Source organism: Alligator mississippiensis, chromosome 1, assembly GCF_030867095.1.
Source record: "Alligator mississippiensis isolate rAllMis1 chromosome 1, rAllMis1, whole genome shotgun sequence".
NCBI classification, from domain to species: Eukaryota; Metazoa; Chordata; order Crocodylia; family Alligatoridae; genus Alligator; species Alligator mississippiensis.
The window spans coordinates 95,520,040-95,532,280 of record NC_081824.1 but is presented as its reverse complement, the minus strand read 5'-3'; the positions used below and the strand labels follow the sequence as shown (position 1 = coordinate 95,532,280).

General features: G+C 45.9%; 1 protein-coding gene across 1 annotated transcript; it reads right to left on the bottom strand.

Moving 5' to 3' along the window:
* Nucleotides 1–2,371: 2,371 nt before the first annotated feature.
* Nucleotides 2,372–4,466, bottom strand: GPR6 (G protein-coupled receptor 6). The gene has a single exon (XM_006261576.3). It carries the CDS (start codon nt 4,324–4,326, stop codon nt 3,331–3,333), a length of 996 nt encoding a protein of 331 aa, XP_006261638.1. The 5' UTR covers nt 4,327–4,466; the 3' UTR covers nt 2,372–3,330.
* Nucleotides 4,467–12,241: the final 7,775 nt, after the last annotated feature.

Here is a 12,241-nt window from a genome sequence, read left to right as displayed (position 1 = left end):
AATTGCTCCATTGATGTTAGTGTGAGTTTCAGGGTTAGAACTGATGTGTGACTGACTTCAGTGGAACTCCATATAGTAGCACAGTTGGCAGAGATGTTTGTTGCACCTGGCCCTCAAAGCAGAAGTTTTACATGGATAATTAGGATACCTTTCATAGCCACGTGGTAATGAGGATTCCAGAATAGGTTTTTTTGCCATAAAAAAATCATTCTGTTAGAAGTGCTAGGAGGCTGACAGCTTAAGAGGTTTGTGTGTGTCCATGTATACAGAAGCTACAAATGAAATATCAGCCTATTTTGGATTAGGATTCTGTATTTAAAAAAACAATCATGGCAAGAAAAAAATGTATTTCTTATAAAAGTATTCGATTTATTTTTCCAGGTATGCTCAGCATTTGTAAATATAACCAGGGATCATAGCTTTTCTTTCTGTAGCATGAGATCTGACATGGGGAGGCAGAGATTATATAACCCGTGTTAATGTTATATTATATCTGCTCAGGTATCCCTGCAGATCAGGACTAGGTTAGGAAATGAAAAGCCATATTTTACTGTAAGTAGATTGATGTTAGTTCCAGTCCAAAGGATAACCCCAAATCAAAATACCTTCCCACATTTTGGGTTATTCCTTCTTGAGAATTATTATGCCATCAAGAAGATTCTGAACATGGTATATGCAAAAATAATTTGTTTTAGCGGAGTCACATACGTGGCTCTCATCGTTACAAAATAAATTTGCTTCTCCCCTCTCGTTACAGTGGAAGAATGTTTATTAAAATACCTTACATTTAGAAGGGCTGTGGGGTTTTTTTTAAAGGAGGGATTATTTTCAGTTTGATCAATATTGTAAATATTTGGTAGCAGTGCTAAACTAAAAGTATGTTTTTATTACATAGAATAAATGCAGATGAAGTGAATCACTATTTCCTATGTTGGTATAAAGATGTAAATAAAACACAGCTGGAGATTGTATGAGCATAAAAAACTATGAATCCTTTCCACTTCTTTGTTAAGCAACTCCAATGGCTAGAGTAAAATTCCCTGTCTAAATCAGAAAATGTATTGCAGTCTTGTCCTATAGTTTTGCTGAAGTTCAGGCTGGGATAATAAAGAATTATGGAGCCAAAAGCAGGAAAGATAGTAACTGAAGGGTTCTGGACACCTGTTGATTACCACTCTTGGCAATTCATTTTGCTAACAGTGTGGTAGAATATGAGACATCTGGGGAACACTGTATTTCAAAGGATGGATTTGGCTCTCGGTTCACTAACACCTTCCAACTTCACATTTGGTAAGTATTTTAGCATATCACAAGTCTGCCTTTATATCCTCTTTGGCATCTTTGAAACGTCAGCACATTAAGACCCTGATCAACTAAGCTCAGGAAGATATTAATTAATGGTGCTGTCTTTTTAATGACTGATTATTGCAGTCATATGCCCCCCATTACTTGTGGGGACTTCCAGACTTTGGTTTCAAAAGACTGCAACTGATATACAATAAATAACAATACAAACATGAGGCAAACAGAGTGTGGAATCTAGTTTTTAACACAGTATTTACAACAAGGATTACTAGCTCTCCTAGTAACTGCACCGCATTATTATCATTTATGTTGATACTAAGGATATGTTTACTTTCATACATATATGAAATAAAACTGATCCAGAATCTTTTTATGGCTTTCTCTGTTCTTACAACCCTACTCATTTGAGGATGTGAGCATTTGATGGCCTTGGTATAAGTTTGGGATTTAAAGATTTTTTGTTTTTCTGTATTTGTATTACTATTTTTATACTAGTATCTTTGGTATTAATATTTATCCTCATGCTCATTAATTAATTTGCAGTATTTAAATAAGAATGAAATGTGCATTAGATCAGTTAAGCACCCAGGGGTATTTTTCCATGAACAGTAAATTAGTTGTCTGAAATTTGAACTCTGGTGAACAAATCCTTACAAGCTGATGGGGAGTGTTCACCCTGGTAGGGTCCTGGAAAAAATCAGTGTGTTGCCACCAAACTGTTAAATTCCTCCAAGCAGACATCAAAACTGCATTTAAGTGATTGCTCCCATTTGAGTGTTACATTAGGGTTCAATCAAGCAGGGTAGAAAATGGGATACAGTTAAATTCAGAATTGTGAATGGCAAAGGTAGCCAATGTATTATGTACAGGCTTTCAGGGAATACATTGTGATTGATTAATTAATTTATTTTTTGCTAGCTCAGACTTAAGCTGGCATTGTGCATTTTTTTCTTTCTCATAAGACTTTTTTTGACGTATCATTTTAATTTGGAACTAACCTTTAAATAAAAGGCAGGAGCTTGTGAGAACTAGAACCAAATAATCCATGTTTATTGAAGTACTTAAATAAATAAAAATTAAATATAGGGAAAGCAACAAAACAAAACTAACACAACCATTTCTTTTATGAGAGAGTTCTTGTGTGGAGGCAAACCACAGTGTCTTTGGGTATAAAGAAACAGTCACATTTTTAAAAGGAAAGCAGGGAGAGCTTATTCATCTGGTCAGTTCTCAAGGCTCACACCCCTGGAATCACTAGAACACACTGAATAACAATACATGTTCAGTAGGTTTATTATTAATTTTTTTGCATACAAAATGTGATAACTTATCAATGGGGTGCAGCAAAAGATACTTAAACACGTGCACGCTCACACACACACACACACACACACACACACACACACACACACAAAACAACAAAACACGGTCACTTTTCTCCCTGCCCTGGAACAAGGGCAACACTGTTTTTGGCAGTTTAGCAGCTAGAAATAAAGTGCTATCATGAAGCGGGAGTTAGGGAGCACAGCCTCTGAAGGAGACTTTGTAGACCTTAAATGTAGAGTTTTGATTATGGTTTGGATAGGGCTGATCCTGCCTTAAGCTGGTCCCTTCCAACCCTGCTTCCCTATGACTATACGAAATGCTGGAGGCTGCAAATGAGAAACAGTGGGGACAAAAACCCCTGGTCAGGCCCAGTTCCCTCTGTGTCAGCCTCGGGTCTCTGCCACTGTGACAGGAGGCTGGGCTACATGGCCCTGGGGGCTGCCCCAGTCAATGGCAGTTCCTATGCAGCATGTTCACTTCCTTATGTCTTCGCTTGACACACGTGATGCAGCTTCCCAGACGTGTCCCCACACATCACACAGAACTGACCGCCCCTTGGCTGACAAATGGAGTTCACTTCCTCTCTGTCCCTATGTATAAAGTGCCAGTGTTGGAGCATGTGGCCAGCACCTTGCCACCGCGAGGTGAGTCCAGTCTTGGGCCCCAGAGGCCGCAAGGGGCTGGCCAGAGAAGAGCCCCTCACACGTCACTGGGGGACCTGGAGCGGAAGGCCACTTTGGAGTGAAAGCAGCCACAGAAGAGGACCCAGAGGGACCGCTGGATCTCCTGGTTCCTGAAGGCGTAGATGATGGGGTTGATCATGGAGTTGTAGGTGGCGGGAAGCAGGGTGGCGTAGGTGTAGACAGAGGGGTAGCCTGGCTCGCCCACCACGCAGTAGATGGCGAAGGGCAGCCAGCTGGCCCCGAAGGTCCCCAGGATGATGGCCAGCGTGGACACGCCCTTCTTGGTGGCCACCAAGTGCGAGGCAGCCAGGAAATGCTGCTGCAAGGCGATCTGGTGTGCGTGGCGGCACACCACCTTGCAGATCCGCACGTAGAGGTGCAGCATGAGTGCGAAGACGGCAAAGAAGGCGGCAGCAAGCAGGCGCACGTGGCTGCGGGTCAGTGGGTGCACCACGCTGCAGGCCGCGGCGTGCTCGCCCAGGCAGTTCCAGCCCAGCACCGGCAGCAGCCCCAGGCAGGCGGATGCACCCCAGGTGGCGCCCAGCAGGGCATGCAGGCGCAGCGCCGTGCGCTCCGAGCCGTAGGTGAGCGCACGGTGCAGCGACAAATACCGGTCCACCGTGATGGCCAGCAGGCTGCTGACCGAGGCAGCGAAGGCGGCCACCAGGAAGCCCACGGTGAGCAGGCTGCCGATGTCGGAGCGCACAGCGTAGCGGAAGACAAAGTGCAGGATGAGGCCGCAGCCTGCCAGCAGGTCGGCCGTGGCCAGGCTGCCCACCAGCACGAACATGGGCGTGCGCAGCGCCGGGCTGTAGGCGAGGATGGCGACGACCAGCGCGTTCTCGGCCGCGATGGCGGTGCCCGACACGCACAGCATGATGTCCCACGGGCTGATGGCGCCGCCCGGTCCCGGAGCCAGGCGGGACGCCAGCTCTAGCGACGCGTTGGGGCCGCCGCCCGCTCGCCAGGGCAGGGGCGCCGCGCTGCCGCCCGCCGACGCGTTGCCCTCCATGGCCCGGCCGAAGTGGCGGGAAAAGCGCGGGTTGCGACGCGGAGCCCCTGTCCTCGGTGCTGACAGCCCGCCGCCGCCGCCGCCGCTGTCCGGTGCCGGCCGCCCGGGGCTGCGGCGTGGAGTGGAGTGGAGCGGAGAGGGGCGGGCGGCGCCGCGTGCCGGAGCCCGTGTGCGCGGAGCCGGCAGCCGGCGCGAGGCTGGGCAGGGCGGGGGGGGCGCGCTGACGTCAGTGGCGGAGCCCAGGGCAGCGGCGCGGGGACCCTCGGCTGCCGGGGCGGGGCGCAGGGGCGGGGGGGGGGGGGCTGCGCCGCTCGGCTCCGCTCGGCCCCGGCTGCGGCTCAGGGCAGGGCGCGCACGTGTGCACGTACACCCCCCCCCTCCGACACACACACACACTCTGAGGGGAGGACACAAACACACACTCTGAGGGGAGGACACACAATCAGGTACACACACACACACACACATTGACGGGAGGACACAGACACGGCCACTTTGAGGGGAAAGCATATACACACACACACACACACACACACACACATACGCGTGCGCGCGGAGACATGCACACTGAGGGGAGGACACACACCCAGACACACACGCACTCTGAGGGGAGGATGGACACACACTCTGAGGGGAAAGCCTACACACACACATACAGACACACACACTGAGGGGAGGACACACACAGACACACACACACACACTCTGAGGGGAAGGCACAGCCCCCCCTACCGAAATGCATGGGGGACAGGCATGGGGAAGGAGCCCGGACCCCTGCCCCGCAGCGCAGCCACCCCTTGTCCCTCCCGTCCTGTGCAAGCGGCTGCCAGCCGCGCACCACCGCACGCAGGGGCCCTGGCATTCAATGCACACTGCTGCTCACGCCACCTGCGTGGGCAGCCCGCAGCCGCGGGGGTTGAGGGTGTCACCTTTCATGACAAGTACCTTGGCAGCTTGCTGGGAGGTGGGAGCACCGGGCATTAGCAGCGTGGCTCCAGGAGGGCTCTGCCCCCTCAGAGGGCACGAAGCCTAAATCTGCTTCATGTTCACTCGGCACAAGGGGCCCCCCACCTCTGCTCCCCACCCGGGTTATGTTTGCTCCTCAGGACTTGCCACTGCTCTTGGACGAAGGAGGGTTGTTTGTCAGTCCTGAGCTTTTTCCCTCCGGCTTAGACCCTGATCAGTGTGACTCTGAAGTTTGTCACCATGACACAAAAGCAAGGCAGACGGCACCCTCTGAAGCACCACTTGCTTAATAAGATCAATCCCCTTGCTTCCTTTTCCTCTGACACTCTCCTCCCCTCTCTGCCTGGATGCTTTTCCTTTCTGTCCCTTACTTTCTTACAGGCAAGACACCGGAAGTGTTATCATCCATCAGAATGGGACCCGACTGGCTTTGAAGTTTAAGCACTACTGCAAAATACATGTTAGATTGTTAAATAATAATAGTGGCTATAGTTGTGTTGTTACCAACCGTATAGGGTCTTTCTGTTTTCCTTTTGTACTGAGAATGACTATTCCAGAGCCTGCTTAACAATGTGGATATGCCACATCTTTTCTTAAGGCGGACTCCAAAATAATGTAATCGAAATGGAGGGGAGTTGGTCATGCTGCCCAAGAGGGTGGGAATTATTTCACAGGCTCAGTTTTTGCTTAGCTCACATGAAAAGCTACACTTATTTAAAAAGAGTTGGACTTTCCAAATTCATTATTTCCACCCTGGACTAATACATTAAATGCTAGACCCTCTTGTCAGGACAAGCTATGGGCCATCTCATTCATCTCTTTAAGCACAAAGAGCAGTGGCTTTCAGGACTTTCCAAATCTATACAGTAGATTTTCAAAGATGAGAAGCCTAATTGTCACCAGATCCAGGCATTACAGGTATCATCCAATTCTGCAAGTTACAAGTTTTGCTGTAAGAGGGCTCTAAGAAGGTTTTTGCATAGGCACACAAAGCATTTCATGATAGTCAAATACTTCTGCTATATCAAAGAATTGCAGTGGGTTGAAGATGCCACATTCCAGTTACCAAATACAAAATATACTCTTTTTATCCCATGTGAACTTACAAAAAATAAGACCAATGGTGCTGGCACCATAGCCAGTATAAGGGTTTTTAGAGAAAAGTGTAAGAAATATATGATCTTGGAATTGTCCATTGGACAATTACTATCTTAAACCTCACGGTTATAGGTGGCTTAATATAAAAGAAATTATTCCAAACACTTCAAAATAGGTAAAAGATTATGTCACTTCTGTTTATCTCATCATATTTACAGACATCAAGTGACTGGGTTCAAAAGAAAGCACTAAGAATTGTAGGCGTTTGTGGAATCAATGTCAGGGAAGTGAAACACATGTTATTTCATTGCTGAAAAGCACATGCATTGACAAGTTGTGAAAGCTCTCAGTAGTGCCTGACATGTCACAACCTTGAATGATATGTTTCTACTGAAAAGTAAATGATTTTTTTGCTATATTGACATACATGACACAAATTGATGCACACTTTTCTTACATTTTGAATATATTTTTTAGATCTTGCTTGATTCACTAATGGGTTGGTTTCAATTAAAATAAACCTTGCGCATTCTGGGAGTCTGGAATTTGAAATGATGGTATGAAATCAATTTTCATATGTATTTCTATTTTTAATCATGCTGGAAAGCTTTTGGTGTCTTTTGAAGTTCCAGGTTGCCAATCTCAATAGTTCAACACAATTACCTTTAAGCCGTAATACAATAATATAGCATTTGCATATGCTGAAATGAGGAGCTTAAGTCTCAAATCCAGCCAGCTGATACATGCTTATTGGAAACTCTTCTCAGCTGGCTACCCAGGAATCCTTTTGTGTAAAAAAAAAATTGGCTGGTGCAGGAGTCACTGACTCATTCCCAGGAGAAAAGGATTATAACCAGGTTCTCTCTAGTTTTCTGATATCCCTGGCTGCAGGAATAGCCTCTTGTAGCCACAGGTCACTGGGTATAAGTTAAAACAGCCTCAAGATTAGTCTAAGTTATACCAAGGGTTGGGTCATCTCCCAGGATCAAGAGACTGCAAAAGGTAGTTTAGTATACCAGAGATCTCTGATCTGCAGTTGAGAACCATGCCTTGAATCAGAGGCACGAAAACAATGTGCCAAGCTGTAGAAGCAGTTGAATGAAGCAAAAATCCTCCAGGGAGAGTTAAACCAGACCCTAACTGGTGGCCAAATGTTGAATCCATGACGGCCAGTTCAAGATATAAATATTGATTGGGAGGGAAAGAATGCACTTTGTAGCATACGCTGTGCTCTTCAGAACAAGAGAAACATGTTCACACCTAGAATTTACAGTATATTATTACACACATGCTAACCCGTTATGAGGGCAGGATGCTCCCAATGAACCTAACACAATTTATTCTTGGCATCTTTCTGGAGTGTTATGCAGAGTCCCTGTTCTAATGTTTTTGCAAGAGAACAATGTTCCCTATAACACTCATCTCCATCCATCACACCTGACACTAAGCTGTCTGAGCAAGTCTTGCCATTTCCCCTACAAATCCTTTATGCTCTGATCCAGTACAGGCAGGATTTAGTTCAGTATTCAAGTCCACAAACTTCTTAAGTATGCTACTGTTTGCATCGAGAACTATTTATATGAATGTATAGGGGCATGGTGGCTGAATAGTTAAAGTGTCTTGCTCAGAGGCATACCAGTAAGTTCTAGCTCTGCTCTGTACTTGTGCTGAAGCTTGCTGTCAGTCAGCTCAGCTCCAAATGGCATCTGGTCATTCACACTGAGGAGACAAAGGCAGTTGGATATGATGCTAGCCACATTGCTCCCTTGTGTGCTGTTGGCCAAAGAAACAAGTGTGTCTTAACCATACTAGCCTGGAGCGGGCATTGCTAGGCTCAGATGGGCAGGTTCGTTATTGTTTGCAAAACATTTGGAGATTCATGAATGAAAGGTCCTGTATTTTGTCAAGGTGTCCTTTAGGAGGCAGACAGAAGTGACAATTTGCATCCAATTTGGCCACAGAAAACAGTCTATAGCCATGACCAAACACAAGTTCACAGCTGCAGACTGCTTCAAAAAAGGTGGATTGTGCATGAAGACTTTTCAAAATAGAGCATCTTCTGTAACTTCTGTCTGTGCTGCTTGCCAGCCTTGAGCTGAATCAAATAGTGGAAGTGGGGAAGGGAGTGGAGGGAGTTTGGTTTGGGGGTTTTTCAGCCCCCACTGGAGGGTGGGGTGCGTGTATTGGAGCCCCCCCACCAAGGTAGTGGGGCTCTAATTCACCCACTCCACCCTTCAATGCTGGCTGAGGAACTCCTAGAATGGGCTCCCTCTGCTCCCTTTCCCCCCTCCTATTCTGAAAACAGGGACAGGCTGGGAGGGAGGAGGGGCTGGATCATTTTTTTGGTCTTAATTTCAGCTTGTGACAAAACAGAAAGCAGGGCTGAACTTCTACTTTTTGATCTAACTGTGCTCACTTATTGTGAGCTTTATTCTACAACACACTTACTTTGGGCAGCCCTGCAGATTTCATACTTGGCATACAGAAAGTGCATGAATACCCACATTTGATTTTCCACTGCTTTGTCCCTAGTGTTGTCACTCACAAATATGGGTGTAAAATACCACAATATCAGAATTTTCCACTTGTTTACACTGATAGTAGCATTTTGCACTCATTCTCCATTGGGTAAAGGATGACATAAGAATCAAGAAGCACATACACATGCAAATAATCTGTGAGCAGTTTACTCTAGAATAAACTACTCCAGAGTAAACTCTCTCAGGCATGCATTTACATGTGCAGGGATGCAGGAGCAGATTAGCTGCTGCTCCTGTTCCCTGCAGCCCTGCACTGGGCCTCTGCTACCAGTAGGGGGAGCTAGAGGCTCTGGCCGCAGCAGCCTGAGACCAGAAGCCATCTGCAAAAGGCAGCCCTACATGCTGCTCCCTGGTCAGCCACTTTTCTGGCTGGGAGCAGCATGCAGAGCATGGTGGCAGCACATGGAGGCTCTGTCATTGCAGCCTCTGCCCTCCAGTGCTATAGCTGTTCCACCCCCTGGCCCTCACAGTGACATCCAGTGCCCGGGGCTGCTGCTTACCACAGTGCTGGATCTGCTGGCTGCTGCAGTGGCCACCATCTGGCTCAGGGCAGTATCCGGGCCCTGCCAGCTCCCCTGCTCCAGCTGGCTCCACAGGGCCCCCCAAAGCATGGGGCCCAGGGCGGTCACCCTGATTCGCTCCCCCCCAGGATGGCCCTGGGGCCAGGCATAGAGCCAGGATAGACCCCCTTCAGGCCTGGGGCTGGGGCCAGCATAGAACTGGCCCAATCCCAGAGCAAGAGAGACTCACAGCCTTTGGGCCCTAGGGCTAGACTGAAGCTGACCCCATAGTGACAGGGCTCACCAGGAGCAAATTTGCTCTTGGTCAGCATCTACACATGCACTACAGCACTGTAACTAATCACAGGTAAATTTGCTACTTGCATTTGCAGGTAGAAAATTTACCTGTGATTAGAGCAATTTGCTGCACAGTAAGTGTCTGCACATGTAGATGTGGATGCTTACTGCACAGTAATTTGCTCTACTGCACAGTAAAGCATCTCGTGTAAACACACGCAAGGTAATGGGATATCAGGCCCAAAATTTCCATATTGCAACCAAGATATCTTTGTTTTTGCTGCTTATGTCAGATCGGATCCATGAACCCAATGGGAGAATTTAAATATTAAAAATGAAAACTTGAGTGCCGTACAATCCAGGATGTGTACAGGCAATTTTTCTCAAACAAAAACAGCTATACAAGAAAAACCTTGCTGAAATGAACCGTAAGTAGAAAAAATACTGTTTACATTTTTCCATCTGTGCTAATCCCTGAGTAATATCATATCATTTCAATAAGCCATTACGTAACTTTCTTTAATTATGGACATTGGTGACGCATAAGGGGTGCATGTGGGTGCACATGCACTCCCTGAGATTGGCTGTCGCCGATGCTGCCGGTGGCACCCGCAGGCAGTTGCCACTTGCCACCCTCCCCCTCTCTGCTGACACCACTGGCGGTGTCGGTGGGCAGTTGCCAATTGCATGGCATCTGTGGGTGGTCACTGATCACCAGTCGGCACTCGCCACCCCTCCTCGCTGCTGACACTGCTCCGGCTGCTTGCAGAAGCTCCCTGCTCACCACTGCCATGCCCCTGCTACTGCCACTGCCTGCAAGCAGTCACCGCATCCCCCCAGCCTCAGGAGGCATGCAATGTTCATGATGATGGATTAATTAAATACTACGTGTAAAGAAGATTGATGATAAATTTAATCCATAAAAATGCTAAGTATCATTACTAATTATAAGAAAGTTAACTCACTGTTAATTTTTTGTTTTACATAAGATTATCTGGAATGAAGCAAGTTTAAAATAATTCACTAGCCCACTTGAAATGTGAAAAGGCAAGGATTTATGTGGGTGATAATTTTTATTGGACCAGTAACATGGTAAGTATAGATTAAGATGAGCTTTAGGTACCAAATACCTTTCCTCAGTAGGAAGATACCAGAAATCTCATCCGTGCCAATCATGCTGTTGATTCAATAAAACATAGCACCCACAAAATCCTTGCCTCTTGCATATTTCCTGGACCATCATGGCTACAACATCACTCCAGCACTTGAAATACTGGGCACATCTACATAAGATGCTAACTGCACAATAGCCTAATAGCATGCCAGGCCAAACCCATGCTAATATGCTACTGCACAGTAGTATTTGGCTACTGTGCAGTAAGCATCACTAAGTCAGTCATGCACTGGCACTACTGTGCAGTAACACATGTTACTGCGCATTGATTTGTACTTGGTTAACCAATACGCAGTAATTACGACACATTAATGAACTTGTAGATGTAATTATTGCACATTAAGTTTAGTACTTGGTTAACCAAGTACAAATCAATGTGCAGTAACGTGTAGATGTGCCCACTGAGTCATTTTTCTCTCTCTAACATAAGGAATCCTTAAAAGAAGGAACAAGTTTAAAAAAAAAGAATGCGTGTACACAGATGATGAGCTGCACAGTGCTGACATTTTAAATATTTCCACCCAGCTGGTGTGAAAAAGCTTTTTAAACATTCACAGTCTGCTTATATACCTCTTAAATAGTTTACCATTTCTCCCATTTGCTGAACTTACCCCACCTCCTTGTGTCATTGATTACTATCTCCTTGTTAACATTTCTCCCTGATTGAACTTTTAAATTTAGATGTAGATGACTACCTGCAAACATATTGCACTGCTAAAGCTACTAGGAAAAACACATCTAATAGGTATCCAGCTGCTGTTTAGAAAAAAAATGTTTTGGATTCAGAATTTAAATCACAACTCACAGTCACATTTCCCCCTTCCTACATGTTTCCATGTGGGTTTTTGGGTATGCTTATTGTTGGAGTGTTTGGGAGTATAGAAAATCTTGTATCTTTGTTTCCTTTTGTGCAGATTTTTCAAGCACTTACTGCTTTTTCCTTTGTGGATATTTCCACAAAACACATTTCATTGGTACGCAATTGTTGATGATTCATTCAGGCACTGAAACACAACTCTGCCATTTCCTTTGGCATATGTTTTAAGATGAAAGTCTTGTTTTACAATGTGAGTAATGTTGCATTTTTCAAATGGATTGTTATGAGTACTTTTGCAAGTAGTCACATATCTTATCTGATCTTTGAACTGCTAAAATTAAACAAATCAAGACTCAATCCTGGTGTAGGCAGCTGAAAATTTGATTGATATGGCAGTACAGATGTGTATGTCAGGTCTGAATTCCCCCTGGGGCTCTAAGCTGAAATAAATCCAGCTTTTGAACAATCATATTTTTTTCATGCTATGAAGAAAATGTAAAAAAAACCCCAACCAACCACAAAA